This window comes from Ooceraea biroi, chromosome 14 (assembly GCF_003672135.1).
Source record: "Ooceraea biroi isolate clonal line C1 chromosome 14, Obir_v5.4, whole genome shotgun sequence".
Taxonomy (NCBI): Eukaryota; Metazoa; Arthropoda; class Insecta; order Hymenoptera; family Formicidae; genus Ooceraea; species Ooceraea biroi.
Genome location: NC_039519.1, coordinates 4,176,164 through 4,195,099, shown reverse-complemented (window position 1 = coordinate 4,195,099; position 18,936 = coordinate 4,176,164). Strand labels below are relative to the sequence as shown.

The window sequence follows — 18,936 nt, the reverse complement described above, 5'->3', positions numbered from 1 at the left end:
TTTTGACGAATTAATAATTTAATAATGAATGATTCATGCAACGATAAATTAAGAAAGAAATTTTAATTCTCATTTTTCTCAAAAAGTATACGCAGTTTAGTGATCAATAGCCGAGCAAGAATACCCATTCAAGATAAAAGAGAAAGTTCTTGTATCTACCATCGGCTACTTGATCGACTACTCACGACTGAATCGAGCAAAATTTGTTGAAATAAAATATAAAATAAAATAATTATAAAATTTTATTTTTACCTATTACTTTAAATTATTTGACTCATTTAGATGTCTATATGAAAATGATTTTTCATTATATTTGATCTGATAAGAATAAAAGATAAAGAAGCTATGTTCGCAGTGATGAAACTATGAAAGTAATAAAAATCTAAACAAAATGACACTTTCTCTTGAAAGTTGAGTTTGAATTATTTCATATGTCTTATTTAATCAATTTGACAATGTTTATTGGGATTCATTTAAAAAATCTTTCAGACTGAATTTGCTCAACGAAATGAATGCTTAATCCTAATGAATATGTAAATATTCTAATTGCGATTCTAATCACTCAGGCTGGATAATTATGCTGATTTCAGAAGTGGCATCTGCTTATCAAGCTTCTCTTCTGGTGGTAGAGGGTTCACAACTGGCTGGTTTAGTTCATACGAACATCGCCTCTTTGGCGGCCGCCTGTCTCGACAGTTCGTGCCCTTTGTTGGCTTACACAAGCACGCCCGGCGAGCTAAATCTAAAGGTCTACCTTACCGATGGAAATCATCATCCCGTGACCAGAGATCTGGTCCACGTTGGTGCACAAGTTGCTAGGGCTGGCGCGTTCCTCCACGGGCGAGGGTTGTTGCACAGGTAATTAGAATGCATATTAGTGCCCACGTCTTCATCGTGGCGTCGTCAAACTCGATTACGATGATTAATTAGTCCCACGTTCTGTCAAACTGTTACGTATTCTCTCTGTAGTAAAATTATAATAATAAAGAATTACTCAAATTTTAATTTGAAAATAAAATTATAATATTCTTTCCTTCATAATCACGATTAGAATATTCTTTGTGGATTTTTTAGACGAAATTATGTCCACCAAAATGAACTCTGTTCTTTGATACATAGCAATATTGTATCGTTAATCCATAAATAAATAAGTAAGTAATCTCAGAGAGATAAAATGTACTGTTGAAGCTACAACATATAGCTTGTACCTCGCAGCTTATAGGGCTGTCGTTCATCACAGTTATCGTTGAAATGTCAACGCAATCGTTTCCGCCTCAGGATCGATAATTCGTTTCCAGGGATATCGCCGTCAGGAATTGCCTGATCGAACCGAGCAGTCTTCGCGTGAGATTGGCTGATGCTGCCCTGGCTCGAGATCTCTTCCCTCAGGACTACCATTGTCTCGGTGATAACGAGAACAGACCCATACGCTGGATGGCCCTGGAGAGTCTCCAGCGCAACGAATACAGCACGGCGACCGATGTGGTATGAACTCAATTTACAATGACGGATACTGAACTGTCGTGCGACTCCTTCAGAAAGGCGTCAGCGTGGATGAGCTAGACAAATATACAAATACATTTTTTATTTTCACAATTTCACTTAATACACAGCGAAGTTCTTTGAAAAGATATTTCTTAAGGACACCGAATTCATTTTGCGTTCCTTTATGTGTCCTAGATTCGCAAGTGTTATAAATTTATATGGTAGCGCTGAAAACAGAAGTATAAGGAATTAAGTTTTCATTACTGAAATAATTGAGCTAGATGGAATAGTTGGATAGAAAAGCTAGATATCTCTGTATTAAATATTGGGTTGGCCAAAAAGTAATTGCGTTTTTTTTTACATAAATAAAAGGCGAATTTTTCATGGGAAACAAAAACTTTATTAAACAATATATTGTCCATTTTGTTTGATTATCTTTTGCCATTTTTCAGGCAACTTCATGATTCCGCGCTCAAAAAAGTTCTTATCTTTTTCAGCAAAAAACAATTCCAAGAACGATTTGATATCCTCATCAGCAGTAAAGGTTTTACCATTCAAGGCGTTTCGCAAAGAACGAAACAAATGGTAATCTGATGGTGCCAGGTCTGGCGAATATGGTGGATGTGGTAACACATCCCATCCAAGCTGCAACAATTTTTCACGAGTGACCAAACTTGTACGTGGTCTAGCGTTATCATGGTGAAACACAACACCTTTGCGATTCACCAATTCTCGACGTTTCTGTTTGATGGCAATCCAGTTGACGACAGTATACGTCTGAATTAATGGTTTGATTCCTTGCAAGCAGCTCGAAATACACAATACCTTTAGTCCCACCAGACTGACAGCATAATCTTTCTTTGGTGAATATCTGCTTTTCAAGTGCTTTCAGCAGGTTCATCACGCTTGCTCCACCATCTTTTTCGTTTGACGTTGTTGTAGACGATCGATTTTTCGTCGCCTGTTATCATCCGTTTCAAAAATGGATCATTTTCCTCACGTTTCAAAAGAGAATCGCAGATGTCAATACGCTTAGTGAGATGAATTTCTTTGAGCTCATGTCGTACCCAAATATCGAGCTTACTAATGTATCCAAGTCGTTTTAAATGGTTTTCAACACTCGATTTCGATATGTTAAGATTCTCAGCAATCTCTCGTGTCGTTAAACGCCGATTCGAATCGATCAGTGCCTTTATTTTGTCATCATCAATTTTGATTGGCCTTCCTGAGCGTGGTGCATCTTTCACATTAAAATCTCCAGATCGAAATTTAGTAAACCAATTTTGACACTGCCGCAGTTTTAAAGCATCTTCGCCATATACATCACATAACTTTGTATGAGCTTGCACAGCGTTTTTCCCTTTTCGGAAGTAATAAAACAAAATATGAGGAAAATGTTCTTTTTGATTTTCCATTTTGAAATCGACGGCAAAGAAACAATTGTTAACGAAATCGTGTACTTTCTTTTTGTAAAACAAGCTTGAACTGTGAGTTGTTAACCTACATAATGAATTTGCGGTTTAGAATGAAGTTAGTTACATTTCAAAACATGTATGTCCATCTATTGGAAAAAAAACGCAATTACTTTTTGGCCAACCCAATACATACATTGGTTTATGTGGAAGTGTAAATTTCATTAACGTATCCTGTACATTGCAGTGGTCCTTCGGAGTTTTCCTGTGGGAACTGGCGACATTGGGTCAGCAGCCGTACATAGAGGTGGATCCGTTCGAGATGATGGCGTGTCTTCGAGACGGATATCGGCTCGCTCAGCCGAGGCCTTGTCCCGATGAACTGTTCGCCTGTATGGAAGCCTGCTGGCTCGGACCCTCCAGGGATCGGCCAACCATGCCTCAGCTGCTCGCCTATCTGCAAGATTTCCACGACGCTCTGGGTGGATTCATCTAAATCATCCGTGCTGATCGCTCTTTCAAAAGATCGGACGATACGTGTCGGATCGAACCTTGTTCTGATCACCATCGCGTCGCGATTAATCTAACGAAAAGGCTGAATAGTGGTTCACCTGAAGCCGCACCCCGAAACCGCCGAAAGTATAATATAAACGTAGTATATGATAAACGTTCACGAAGTTCGCAATCAAACCAAAACCGGAAGTCCGACAACGGGAGAGGAAATCAAACTCACGCGGAACTGAATTGTCACTGCCCATTTGCAATACACCACTACTGCCATAGCTAGCGATAAGTCCGCATCCGATGCATCGAACTTGCAGATGCGACGCGTACTGATCATACTTGCGTTTACCAGCCGGTTTTATGAATCAAAATAGGAAGCACCGTCGCCGTGTAATCGGCGACAGGACGGCCAAAAAATGGAATCGACACGGATACATCCGTCCATAGCAATTAGAGCGCGCGTTTGCGGCGTACGCGACTCTTGCGATTCAAGATTTGCATTCGCGATGCGCGGTTGATATATTTCCACAGGAGCCTTATCTCTCAAACGACACTACGAAACGTGGGTGGCTGAAACAAAGGAAGGTTTTCTCTTTCTGATGAACAAATTTCGTTGCGTATGTATCTCCTGTCTATGCGAAATTTAAGCTAGACGACATATAATTCATTCACATATTTCTTATTTAAACAAGAGTTACAAGTTGGATTTTTAAAATAATTGTTAGATAAATCTGCCTCGTACGAAACACGCACACTCGCCGAAATGTACGTATACATGCTTAATTTCCACGAACAATATTTTATAAAGTTGCCGAGAAAATGGAGATTCTTACTGTATATTCCTCTTGGAGATATTATATATTCCTCTTGGAGATTTCATTTCATTTAATTAAAATTCGTAATATATTCAGAATTTATAATATCCATATTCATAATACATCTTGCAAAGTTTACGATTAACAGGTACAGCCTTTTAATAATAAATTCAATGATAAAGATATGCAATCTATATGCGAGCGCTGTGTCCGCAGCATGAAATTTCTTCATTTTAGTTTCGTTTTCTTTCACCTTCTTTTGGTGCAGTATTCACAGAAATCAGGCTGCCTGAATGTTCAGAGGGTATTCATTAACATTTGTAAATAGAGGGTCGCCTCAATGCGTGAACTTTGAATCGTTTAATTTCCACGACGAAAAGTATGTATTCAGTTCAACGAGAAAACTCTTCGACTAGTCCTCAACGTACTGCAGAAACGTGAAAAGTGGAGGAATGGAAAACGGCGTTTAGTCTGGCTTTTATAAATCTATAAAATCGTTAACCAGTATATTGCAAGTGTACACTTGTATTCGTACAGCAAACGACTGCGCAATGAGATACATCAAAGGCGCATGACACAAAATCGTTTATGCAATTATTCTATGGAATGTACTAAATCACATTTAAAAAAAATGGCAGAGCATGAAAATCGGGAATGTTAAATCGAGAGAGTTCGAACGCGTTTGACGCGTTTGGCACAGAATAATTTCATATTCCCCAAAGCACGACAATATTAATACCCTAATAAAATTATATAACGCTGGCGCACACATACGCACGTGCATGCAAACGCGCATGTACGTTCTCATCGTTACATAAGGCGGCTATAAACGCGCGGGATCGGTTAATTAGGTCGGTGCATTTCATTCATTCCGCTTTTATGAGAGTTCGCGCCGCTATCGACCCCGCGGTTCGTCAAACTGCGCGAGTTTTCCGCTATGAAAACGTGTACAAGCGTATATAAGCGCCGCAGAAAAAGGCGCGCGGCTTGATCGGGTCGCCCGATCATTATTCATTAACAATCGTGATTGCGAAACGTCTCGAATAATCGTGACCGGAACGACGGAGAGAGCAAAGACAAAGCTCGGAACACTTAGGAATCCTATTGTTGTATCTGACCTTCGGTGAACATACGCTGTTGCGTAAATGGGCGGTCGAACTATACGTACTTTGTAGTTAGGTACCTATTAGCCACACTGCGAAAAACCATTTCGAATTCTCCGTGACTCGCGCCGACAGCGAGCTCGAATCTTGCGAGAGCGACGCTGGATTCTAATGTCAGGTCTCGGGAAAACGGTCGACCCGCGCGAAAAGTTGTCTCAGTTCCTATCACGGTGCTTCATTTCGATTATTAGTAATTTAAGTGATTTAATAAATAACAAGCGTTAAAAATGGAGGCAGAAGTAATGGAAATTTTTATTTTGATCCATGGAATTGATCAAGGAAGAGTACTATACTTTTTAAATATTTTTGTGAGATGTTAGTTATATTACGGCCAAAGCAAATGCAAGCAAGAAATAAAATGCATATGAAAATAACTCTTTTACGATAGATGAGAGAGAAAGTCAGATTGCTCTTTCTATATTTTCTGTATGCCGAACATACGTCTCTGTATTCGTTCTTTACGTTGTACGTTGCTAAATGTAACATATGCCTCTTGATCAAGAAATACTCCACTGGTGCTTAACATTTCCCCGCTATTTGAACTTTTGCAAGGCGTTACTTTATTGTTTGTTGTAAATAAAATTACCGATGTTGGCGACGGTGAAAGGTTTCGCCGTGACATTTCCATCATAGAAAGACACTGCGAAGGAAAATGGAGTTAGAGCCTGCTGGCTGGCTGCTCCTGGCGGCTTAAAGGATATAATTAACATTTATCTTGCATCAAAAGAATCAGAATATACTTTAATAATTTAACTTTCAGTTTAGCTTTCAGTTTATTCATAGAAATAACAGAAATCGAGAGAAATACGCTTCAGCGAGATCGTGCTTGATAACGAAGATTTTCAAATAATTTCTTTCACGTATCCTCGTGCATTTATTTAAAGTATCACGCCACACGTTGCACAAACAAGCAACGCTGGCATACCGAAACGCATTACGCGTAATCGTATTAGTTCAATTGCGCTTATTCCACATCTCTTCTGTTGCAAACGCAATTGCGCAAGCGGCGATTAAAGCTGGCAAGCCACACGAACGGGACGAGGGACAAGAAAACACGTTTATCGATGTATTAAGCATGCAACATTGATCTCACAGGATAAAATTAAACTGCACAGAGGAGTGACACTGTAGCGCCACAGGATATTCCAGATTCACCGCCTTCCCTTTTTATCAGCAGGCTTGAGTGTTATTCGCTGAGAGATCGTGACGCAGATTAATATCGGCAAGTTGCGTTCTTGCTCGCAACATTTCGCATTTCCGTCGTAAGTGCTAGCGTTAAACGTGTTGCGATATTAATTGCACATAAGACGACCGTCTTATCAGCCGCTCATTACTTTTAATGGTTGATTCCGTTAAAGAGAAGCAAGTATGCACGCCATCGCATGGTTGACCGTCTCCCCGAGAGAACTTGTACTTAATTAAGCACACACGAATTTCTTGCGCGAAAAATACCTGAGCAACAGGTGCGAATCGAACACTAGCGAAGATCGTAATTGAGAGCGGCGCGAGACAATGTTGTAAGACTTTTAAATGTTCTCGATGTGTAAATGTCGCATGTTCCTGACCACGACCACAAACTTTATCGCACCCGTCTTTTACTCGTCGTTTCCTGTCTCCTTCCCCATCTCATCCCTCTGCTCTGTCGACCTACCACAGAGAACGTCATCGGAACGACTTAAGACTCTCTTTGTACTACCGCCAGGTGCATCTACTAATTATCGATATCGCTATTTAATAACTATCTCGCTCGCTACTATTTATAATTGCGACGCTCTAAAGCTGTGCGTTTAAACGAAAATCGTCGGGTTCTATGATGTATTCGTATTTCTCATGAGTGTTTTTGAATGGAGGAACAGGGTAGGCTATGACTGCACACTTTTTCGCTATCGCTGTATAATGGAAGCTGCTCGTTTCCGCGCGAACATATACGTACTCCTCCTCCTCTCTCTCTCCCATCCCTCTTCTTCCTCCCTCTTCAGGGAGGATAAATCCGGCGGCGTCCGGGGGTATGATCGTTCTCGCGCTTCGATATCGCCCCCTCGCCTTCGGGAATCTGAGAAAAGATCCCTCTTCGGACGACAGTTCCAGTCATTGTAAATACCTCTAGCGAATATAACAGCGGTGCGCCGAGAGAGTTGATTTGTGCAGATTCTATTATTTCCTACGACGATTTACGGCATTATTTTTCAACGGAAAAGTGAAATATACGTGTTAAAAAAATATTAACTTTCCACGATATTTTCATGCCTCTCCCCTTTCGTTCCTCTTCCTTTCAGTTAATTGGACAAAAGTAGTCATCAGTCACCAAAATGTATCTAAAAATAATATTTGCTCTCAATATGTTTCACAATATTAATTCACAGTTGCACTAATTATATAAATAGTTATTTCCTGATTCAATTAAATAATAACTGTGGTTTATGCACATTTAAAACTTTTTATAATAATAAAACTAAAGCAATCACATGTGTGCGTGTCACATGTCGAGACGTTAACATTTATAGATTTGCTATTAAAAAGAGCAAAAAGAGCAAGGAAAGGGCGCGTCGCGCGTGCCTCGCGTTCCTCGAGGTGTAATACCATCTCGTGCAAAGGTATCGGAATAAGGAACACGAAGCAGGGTGATGAGGTAGGAGACCCTTTCTAAAATCGCGGGTGCCAAGCGCAGGCAGATGGAGGGCCCGGGCCGGGGATGGCGGCATGGCGGAGGGGCACGCACTATTTCTTAATCCGGAGGAGCGGGAGAGTCGGCCAGTCGACCAACGAAAATGAAAGTGACGGAGAAAGTCGGAGCATTGTTACGAAGCGTAAAGCCCGCGAGGTTGTGCCTCGGTTCGTGGATCGCACGATCCCGATCTGCGTGGGCTCTCACGCACACCACGAGAGCAAACCGTATCCGTATGTACGTGATGTTCCACCGGCGCCTCTGTTAATGATAGTTGCGCACACAGAGAGGCGACGTTTTCTGTTTTATTTCCTTCCCGAAAACCCGACAGGAAATAATCCGTCTCGCGACTTTCTAATTTGGATCGTTAAATACCCTGGCGATAGAAACTTCAGGCTAGTCCTCTGAAACGTGTGTGATCCTCGTTTCCAGCTACTCTGCGATTATTGCTTGGACACTTGCTTGGGCACTAGGTGGACGATTCCCCAAATCTTACTGATGAGTGCCCATTTCGCTGCTACGATCGCGATTAAAACCTGATATTTATTGCAGGAAGGAGGAAAAAATAAAAGAGAACGTCTCGCTCGGTGAAATATCGAATGCCCGCGTTGATGCGCTGCCTAAATGTTAAAATATTCCATTCTTCATAAATATATGCAGTCGATTCGGTTAAAAGAAGAATGGCACGATGACGGCATCAAGATCCACAAAAACTCTATCTACATTTTTCGGGCACGAAATTTACGAGGGCACGTCAGCGTTTAGTAGGCTTTCTATCACCGATCTGCGTGCGGGGCCGACATCGTTGTGACATTATTCATCGCGTCAAGTACCCAAAGGGCCCCCGCGATTACGCAACAGTCACGCTCTCAGAGCGGGAGTCCCACACATGGCACACGGTATTAAGTACGCCATCTTGAGCTTTCTCTCTGTCAAAACAGACGCCTGTTCTCCGTTTGATCGCGCGCATTAATGTCACGGTGCCTCAAGTGTAACATTGCTTGCGCGTGATCGATGTGTTCGACAACCGGCAATTCTTGTTGCACGCTAAAACGGCTGCGGCGCGATAATAATAGTAATAATTGCCGTCGCCGATCGCGCGAGCGCGATCATTTTCGTCTCGCAGCCCCGATCTGAGCAGCTCGTGCATTGATATTACAAGGAACTTTACAAGGAACGCGAACAGTAGCGCGAGACGCGAACTTAATTTTCCGCGGCGAAAAAATGCTTGCCAGTCATGAGGAAGTGGCACGCCCGGTCGTTTCCTAGGAATGATCGAATGGAGTAGCTCGTGGCGCGTATAATAATTCAAGGTAAGCTTGAAATTTCACGTTGCTCAAGCGCGCTCGAACTGCGGCGCGGACTTACCTGACAACCGCGAGTCATGAACGGATAATGCGAGATCACAAGCCCGGTCTCCGCAATTGTCGGCCGCTCGACAATCGATCTGTAGATCGCACGTGAATTTTTTAAGAAGCGTTCTCTACTCGCTCCACGCTCGGCGCTCCACGAATATTCGGCAGGGTGAAAGGCCGCCGGAGTCCCTCTCTCCCGCTCCCACCCCGCGCCGGCGTGGATCATCGATGGCGTTACGATATCACGGGCTTTCTCTTTGACTTAATAAATATTGACAATAGATATTGATCTAATGTCGTAATCAAGTTAATGGACGTTAAGCGTCATTTTCTTGACTGATCTCTGCAGTTTGCGCTTGTGGCGTACCGATGCACGGTGGAATTGCTACAGTGTGCGTAATAAATACCGATGTTCAACGCAACATCGCGAGGCAAGTTCGCAGAAATTGTAGAATCGCGCATCGCGACAGACACGGATGCGTTATTCCCATCCGAGGAGAGCGGACGCTCGTCTCCACTTTTACTCTCGCACGATCGAGTAGCGTCGCGCTACTCGAAGAAAAATTAATCCATACGCGCGAAGGCAAATGGAAGAAAAAGAAGATTGCTTCGAGGCTCCTCATCGTACGGCGCCGTAGCAGTCTTACGATCGCACTGACATAAGAGGCGCCAACGAAAGTGCGGCGTTACGTAATTCGAGCACGGGACACTCGTCCTCGCGTCCGGTTGGTAGGAAACAAACGTTAAACGCCTGGTAGGGATAGAAAGATGTGGCAGTCGGAGACAAGAAACTAATTACGTTGCTTTGTCGTAACGGAGGAAACGTTTTCACACGCGGTCGGCTCGGTGTCCCTTTCCATAGAAATCGATCCTCGGTTTGTTTTCCTGCAGCCTGCAGCGTCCTGCTTCCGGCGAACTCTGGCATTAAGCGTGACCCAAGTGCAACCGAGTGCTAAATAGGGATAATCCTGCGAACAAACCGCTATTATCATTTCTCATGGGATTTTCTAACGTTTAACTAAAGCGGAAGTTTCATTAACTTCCGCTTTAGTTAAGCATTAGAAGATTTAGTTAGGCGTTTGGAAATCCTACGAAAAATTGTAATAGCGACTTGGTAGTTAAAGTTGATGAAACTTCCGCTTATAACTGTATTCGATTCATTGTGTCGCTGATGCTCGACATTGTCATATTACTGCGAGGATATGCGGAAAATCGCGATCGTTCGAGATACAAGACACTGTGCGTTCACAGCGGCGTTCGATTCGCTTCACGGATAACCGCCGATGGCGACCCGGCGCGGTGACGCAACTTTTTACCTCGGTTGTCTTCATCTTAAATAGCAATTATCGTGCTTTCCAGTTAGACCGGGTAAAACAATCGGGCCTGGACAGCTACATAAACCGTCGTGCGATCCAACCGGTCTTTCATCGGACTCGGAAAAACTGGTTCCCCCCGACGTGGCGAACTGGGAGATCCGAACCGCGATGAACAAGCAGGCCAAAGGGGCACGTTGACGTTTTATCGACATCGATGCGGTGCCATTGAAGATAAAATCGAAATCAATGAATCATGAGAGCGTATAAATATACGCGTAGGACGTACGACGAAAGATATTGTAAGATCTGGAAAGATAGTCGAGACTGACAGGTCGTATAGAGGATCGGAATGAAAACAAGTTGATCACAACAGTAGGAGTATTGGCCGTACAGCCTAAGACCTGGGCGTGTGAACCAGGGATCCCGGAGAGTTCGAGTTCAAATCTAAGGCAGTCTCCTAGTTATTTTTCGCCTCTTACAATTCAGAAGTGGGATAAAATCCGCTACCCCTCGAAGACAGTTGAGATTCATCCGCTACCCCTCGGAGAGGAGGGAGTTGAGAAGCAGCTGGCCGGTAGTGAAACCTGAACATGGAGGTCGGGACGGACTCAGAGGAGTGAACCAACATGGAGATTGGGAAGGACTCAGAGGAGTGAACCAACATGGAGATTGGGAAGGACTCAGAGGAGTGAACCAACATGGAGGTTGGGAGGGACTCAGAAGAGTGAACCAAAAATGGATGTTGGGAGGGACTCAGAAGAGTGAACCAAAAATGGAGGTTGGGAGGGACTCAAGTGGAGTGAACCGACGATTTGGAGACATTCGGGGGCGAATGTAATGTCAGGCTGGCCGAGCTGTAAGATCTGGAAAGATAGTCGAGACTGACAGGTCGTATAGAGGATCGGAATGAAAACAAGTTGATCACAACAATAGGAGTATTGGCCGTACAGCCTAAGACCTAGGCGTGTGAACCAGGGATCCCGGAGAGTTCGAGTTCAAATCTAAGGCAGTCTCCGTTATTTTTCGCCTCTTACAATTCAGAAGTGGGATAAAATCCGCTACCCCTCGAAGACAGTTGAGATTCATCCGCTACCCCTCGGAGAGGAGGGAGTTGAGAAGCAGCTGGCCGGTAGTGAAGCCTGAACATGGAGGTCTGGACGGACTCAGAGGAGTGAACCAAAATGGAGATTGGGAAGGACTCAGAGGAGTGAACCAACATGGAGGTTGGGAGGGACTCAGAAGAGTGAACCAAAAATGGAGGTTGGGAGGGACTCAGAAGAGTGAACCAAAAATGGAGGTTGGGAGGGACTCAAGTGGAGTGAACCGACGATTTGGAGACATTCGGGGGCGAATGTAATGTCAGGCTGGCCGAGCTGTAAGATCTGGAAAGATAGTCGAGACTGACAGGTCGTATAGAGGATCGGAATGAAAACAAGTTGATCACGACAGTAGGAGTATTGGCCGTACAGCCTAAGACCTAGGCGTGTGAACCAGGGATCCCGGAGAGTTCGAGTTCAAATCTAAGGCAGTCTCCGTTATTTTTCGCCTCTTACAATTCAGAAGTGGGATAAAATCCGCTACCCCTCGAAGACAGTTGAGATTCATCCGCTACCCCTCGGAGAGGAGGGAGTTGAGAAGCAGCTGGCCGGTAGTGAAGCCTGAACATGGAGGTCTGGACGGACTCAGAGGAGTGAACCAACATGGAGATTGGGAAGGACTCAGAGGAGTGAACCAACATGGAGGTTGGGAGGGACTCAGAAGAGTGAACCAAAAATGGAGGTTGGGAGGGACTCAAGTGGAATGAACCGACGATTTGGAGACATTCGGGGACGAATGTAATGTCAGGCTGGCCGAGCTGTAAGATCTGGAAAGATAATCGAGACTGACAGGTCGTATAAAGGATCGGAATGAAAACAAGTTGATCACAACAGTAGGAGTATTGGCCGTACAGCCTAAGACCTAGGCGTGTGAACCAGGGATCCCGGAGAGTTCGAGTTCAAATCTAAGGCAGTCTCCTAGTTATTTTTCGCCTCTTACAATATTAGAACGCAACGAACAGGAAGCTCGGTTAACGTTTCACCAGTCGCAACATGATACACCAAAGCGGAAAACAGAATTTGGAAAGTCTCTTGATATCGCCGAAGAATCGCGCTTTACTGAGCCAGAAACTCTGAAAAAAAATTGGACGGTAAATTAAAAAACAAATGTCGCAACACGACTGAAAAGAAAAATGTGACTCGCAAACAAGTCACGTTTCGCGATGAAATGAAATAAAAAATTGTCGACATGAATAACGATGACTTGTGCGTGCAGAAAGCTGCTTTTTCGTGATAAAGAACATTCGGTGCAAGCAGAGGAGCGATCGTGAGTCTAATCGTAAAGAGACTCGGGCCAGTAGTTGCGATCGAGCGAGCGGTCGGGTTAGTGAAACACTTGGAAAGGCGGCTCAAGGCTCAGCTAGCCTTGGACGCGTTAGATTGCCTAATATTCAGACTCCGAGCAATGCTGCGTGTCGCCGCCATGGGGCAAAAATACATGTGAAACCGCGCAATGGAAACGCACGACTTTATCGTCCGCGCGCGACTGCGTTGAAAGCAGACGGCGAAAATTTATTAGCTTCCTGTGCTATCGTGTGCCTGAAGAAACATTAATTTTTCTGTTAATCATCATGCACGGTTTTTTCGGAAATCTTGATCTCGGTGCGATTAAATTCAAGAATTTGCTAAATATAGCTTGAATACGCATTTGCATTAAGATAATTGCGATGCATAAATTAAACTTTTAGATTTGAGGATTTTTTATTTTCTCATTGCGCCGATGAAAGATCCGATGTCGGAATAAAGAAGAATGAAATCGAGACACGCTTTCGTGTTAACTATAAAGATCGGACATTATGTAAACTTGCTTTCCTCTCGCGCGGTGTCGTTAATTATTTATTGGCGTACGGCGACTATATAAATCTTTCTTCTTGATTAAACACATTTAGATGGGTCAGTTAATACGATTCTGTGTGCGAGAACTTTTTTACATCATTCTTATCAACGCCCGAGAGAAAGAGAGATCATTAGCAGATCCTCTTGCGTAAAAAGATCGAGAGTTTTGTTAGACTTGAGAAACGCGCTTGCGAAATTTTATTTTCGGCGGTCGCGTCGGCTTTTCATGGAGAATGATCAGTCCAACGGATTATGATCACTCGCGATTCACAATGGTGGCCGTCGAAAAAGAAAAAGAAGTGCCGGCTGTTTCACTTTCTAAGACCAGGGACTGTTTAACCAATCGCCCATTATACGACCGTCGGCGTCGCGATGGAAGGGTTTGCGAAACCCTCCACCACCCATACTTGTTTCTCCAGCGACACCGCGACGACCGTTCACGTAGTTCAGGTAGGCGTGTATGTGTGCGTGTGTGTATGTCGTGAAATTCTGAAAAATACACGGAATTATAGGACATGCGTGGCCACGGCCAAAAGCAGCGATTTAGAAGATAAAGGCGGACAACTCGCCGGGCACCATCAGAAATCAAGCGAGTCACGGTTGTCAGGGGTTCTTACGCACTTGTGCAACTACGCGAAAAGCATCGATCGAGCCCTCGGGTACGGGTGCGGGTTTCCAAAAGGTAAACCCGCAAAAGTGAAACACGCTCGCGCTCGGCTCGGCGCACGTGTGCGTACCCTCGCGCGGTTGTGCGCGTCGGTTATGACATAACGGCGTAATGCATGCGTTTAAAGGAGACCATCGGAGAGACGTGAGCCGTCTTACGGGGGAAAGCACTGCTCGCTTTCACCATTCGCAGGCTTTTACATTGTAACACGCGTGCACCACGCCGGGCTCTGTGTGTGGTGTACCTCTCCTCAGGTACGCACACACTCTGCCGCCTCTCGTTCCACCGTTTAATATAATACCAGACGCGCTCTCTCGCAACGAGGACCTGCACCGATGTTACGTAACTCCGGTGTCGGAAGACACTTTGTCCTCAAAGTTTTTCACAGCCGCACAGCTTGCACAGCTGAACAACAGGAACGTCTCGCTTTCGTGAAATTGAAGGAGAGAGAGAGCGGCGATGCGGCCGCTGTTAGATACTAATGTTCCGTGGCATCGTAAAATGTCGAAAATATATTGTGATGCATTTATTAATATTGTTATGCAGCAAACACGCGCAAAAAACCAAGATATTATTCATTATTTGCTGTTTCAGGAAAAGTATAATGCGCTACTCTCATTTTCACTGACGTCATACTTGTTAATTACGCCTACATGTTTTTGTCAATAATAATAATGTAATCTTTATGTTGCGCATGAGTTACGCATTATCATGCGAGATAGTTTTTTTACACGCTAGCAAATTACTCTCTTTGAAATTTTAATTAAGCAGTTAGATTGATCTTCGTCTTGAGTTGTGCAACGCGCAATGTAAATTAAATATCGCAGAATATAATGACTTTCCTCAGCGGTGATCGCGCGGTCAATCAAAGTCTCTCGGAATCGACTTGGACATCGAGACGTCTTGCTGATGACACTTGTGAACCAACGTTGGCAACGTGACCGCTGGATTAGTCATACTCAACTCTCAACAAATAGATAAAAATAGAGCAGAACGAATTTGCTCACATGTGTAATTGTAAGATTTATTGCTCCTCGTAAATGCCGCTTCATCCATTACCTGCAAGCAGACGGGAAATATTTTATATCACCTTTCCTTGCACGTTTCAAAATTATCTCCGTGGTTCCTCGCAGTTACAAAATCCTCGGCTCATTTCAAGAATCTTATTCTTGCAAAAGTCAAAACGTTTTTACCAACTTTTATTAAATCCGCATCATTGAAATTTTATAGATTCGATACCCGACAATCGTCGAGAGGCGTTTCTTTCTCAGCTCGAGGCTCTGTCATCTCACAAAGATGACTCGAGTCCTATTACGTTCGACCGTAAATTCGAGTCTCCTCTTTCTTTTACACGCTCTCCTATTCTTCTCGTCTTTTTCACTCGAGGTTGAGCCGCGTCGAGTAAAAGTACGAGGCCTAACGGTACGCTCCTTCATAAGGTACCTCGTATCCTCGTCGCGATACGTAAAGTAAGGCGGGCACTTTCGAATTGCATAACCGCGGCCCGCGCCTTCATTCGGTTATGTCAGAAGAAAGCTGCCGAGAGCCTGTCTGGGAAACGTAGGTACGTTATACGTATACAGCGCGTAGGCACGCATACGTGCACACGGCGCGCGCGCTCTCCGCGTCTGCTTCTCTTTAAACGTTATAAATAAACGCGCCAGTTTCTTAGCTGGCGGGGCACCCTTCTCGTCGAGAGGCGAGGGCACGGTCCGCCCCGTGCGAGTACATGTGTATTTCGAGGGTTCTGAATTCGACAGGTCGATAGTATTGTCAGACACGCGAAAATAATGCTTGTTCGATTAAACAGTAGCTTGAAGGATTTCGAAATTGCGTAGAAATTCTCGGGAGATTATTTCAGCGCAACGACATCGTCCGACTCTGATAATGAGAAGTAATAAACAAATTAATTAATGGAAAGTCGACGGTTCCATTGGTTCTTCGTCGATTACATTAATAAATGATCAAATTATCTCCTGTTTTCACTAGTTCGTTCGAATATAAAGAAGAGTATTGATGTATAATGTCCACCAATTGGAATGCGTGCTTCCCACGATTAGGCGACCCAACCCTTGGTCCTTCGATACGGATACCTTGAGATCCAAACATTATTAACCCCCCGTGGTAGCATATTTCTCTTCGTTTTGTCGGAAATACGGACTCCTGCGAGGTGCGTGTTCCCCCGAGGAACGCCATAGGGACGCGGTGCAACGATTCCGTGTTAGCGCCACGTGTTTGACCTGATTTACAAATGATTTGCATATTATTTCAGTCTTTTCACTTTGCTCATTTCTCTTATGTAGACCTTGATGCGTTATACCGTGAGCAGGAAGAAAAGACATCCATCGACGTCTGCGCCCGCTCTTCTTCCTGCTCAAATTTCTCTCGTGATCTTCTCGAACAAGGTCCACCTCAGCTACCGACACAACGACAGCAATTTATTTCATTTGAAGTAACAACAGCCATGCACCATGCGTTGCTACGCATCACTAAAGCAAAAAATGTGACTGGTCTGGAATAGTATTGTGCAAAATATATAAAGGTGACGCCGACAGTATTGACAGACCGACGCGTGGAAAATCTGATTCCGGAGACCATAAATTATAGTTAATTGTGGTATTTTGTAAACTATTTGTCTACATAGCATAACTTGCTACCAATGAACAGCCTTTGAGGTTTCCATAAATTTGTGCGTAGGCCACAAGCGGTACGAACAACGAACGAATTTTTCTGTGCAACACTTACGTGAACTGGATACTTAATTCTATATTATTGTCGCATTTTTTAAAAGACTGTAGATGTATAAAGTTTACATTAATCGTGTATTCTGATTTCAATTTGCAACAGGATATAATTTTGCGATGTGAGTTTTACATTAATATTTAAATAAGTACCTGAGAATTAACTTTTTTTTATTATTACAAAATGTATCTTGTTTTTCACATTGATAAAATGGACGACCTTATATTTTTCTTGTCATTCTCAATATGTCATTCTCAAGTTTGCATATAGTTTGCATAACGTTTTGGATGCATACAACTAAAGTCGGTGATTAATAATATCTAACACAGAATAAAAAGTCGTTAATGTTACTTTGCATCAAATTTGATATACATGTAGCATGAATAAATAAATAGTTAAGTTGCAGGATAGGGCACGTGCTATACTGCGCAAATTCATGATTACCTATAAGATGATTACTTATAATGTAACGCATTATCATTTACGTTAATTACTGAGTCATTTATGGCCTAACTACCATACATGTGCAATATGATAACGACGCGAAACCCAGTAAAATGTTGCCTTATCACAAACTATGAACGTATAACCACAGCGGGACATCGTTTATGGCGTGTGACAATTTCTTATCAACGTTACCTTTTATCATTCCACCTAGAGTTTTTAATCACATTTTGTTAGAATGTAGCATTTCATATCGCGTCCGCTCTTTTCCAAGTTTTATAGGAACGTTGCGTAACGACGCTCGCTACATAATTGCAAACCATTATATAAGCGAGCTTTACTGGTAGAACTTTAATATAATCATACGTGTGTGTAACTAAACAATTATAAGACACAAACGAATTGTATAATCAACTTAATTATTGTATTAAATAAGTTTAGAATTAATAATTTTTAAAATAACTTAATGCATGAAATAACTTAAAGGGACGCACAGCTTCAACACGAAATTGTCGTAACTAATGTTTGAGCGACGTTTTAAATTATTTTTCTAGGAAAGACTTTTCAAGAAAAACTTATATTGTAAGAGAATAAAATATTAGATCGATTTGTTATAATACGTGCCGACGTAATCTGCCTACGTGATACATTTTTGTTGCGGCGAAATGTGAAAATATTTTAATATAACATATTCGTGCGTAACTTGGCAATGTTACATATGAAAATGTATTTAGCCATTGCAATGTTGCACAAATGCGCTACAATTTGTGGCCTTATGTAAAATGCAATTGTATGCATGACGAAGCAACCGTAAGACACTTTTAGAAAGCGCTTAAAGTCATTGTGCGCGAAATATCTATGCCAATATTGTCATGTTATAAGGATGAGGTCATCTTGAAGATAGCATAAAAGCAACATTGTCAATCTTATCGCTCTGCCATTAAATTTCCGAACTGTAATTTGCATAAAATAGAACACAAAGTAGTCACGCGTCCAGCGAGTGTAGCTCGCAGAATAAAACGACAGTTCTTTTTCCTTTATACGACAAATTTCTTTTCGGAAAAATAGAACGTTTGTCGTCTTTTCACATTCCTCTGTAAAACATGCCTGAAGAAATTTAAACTTTTGTAAGTATACTTATCTATGTATTATTCAAGTTTGGGTATGGTCAGAACATCCAACTTTACTTGTCTACTTGCACATTCAGTACTTTGCATTACATATTACATTTTACGGAAAAACTTAGAAAATGAATACGCCTGATATTCTTGCAAGTACATACGGATTAAACGAGGTACTGCTTTACAAAGTTCGTATCAATTTTGGAAGTATAATATTTCAAAATACATATCATGTCTAATACATTTACATAGACGATATTTCGCAAAAGTTTTCTTTCGATCGGCCTTCATCTCAATCGTTTTTCTTGATGACT

The 18,936-nt window shown here is 42.6% G+C and overlaps 1 protein-coding gene across 1 annotated transcript in view; it reads left to right on the top strand.

The window, feature by feature from the left end:
- LOC105286330 (tyrosine-protein kinase Drl) overlaps positions 1-7,599 on the top strand; it is an 82,100-nt gene extending 74,501 nt beyond the window's left edge. The window contains exons 7-9 of the mRNA XM_011351216.3: positions 591-858; positions 1,299-1,485; positions 3,145-7,599. Coding sequence (XP_011349518.1) covers positions 591-858; positions 1,299-1,485; positions 3,145-3,393 — 704 coding nt within the window. The 3' untranslated portion in view covers positions 3,394-7,599. The remainder of the gene's footprint in view (positions 1-590; positions 859-1,298; positions 1,486-3,144) is intronic.
- The last annotated feature ends 11,337 nt before the right edge of the window (positions 7,600-18,936 follow it).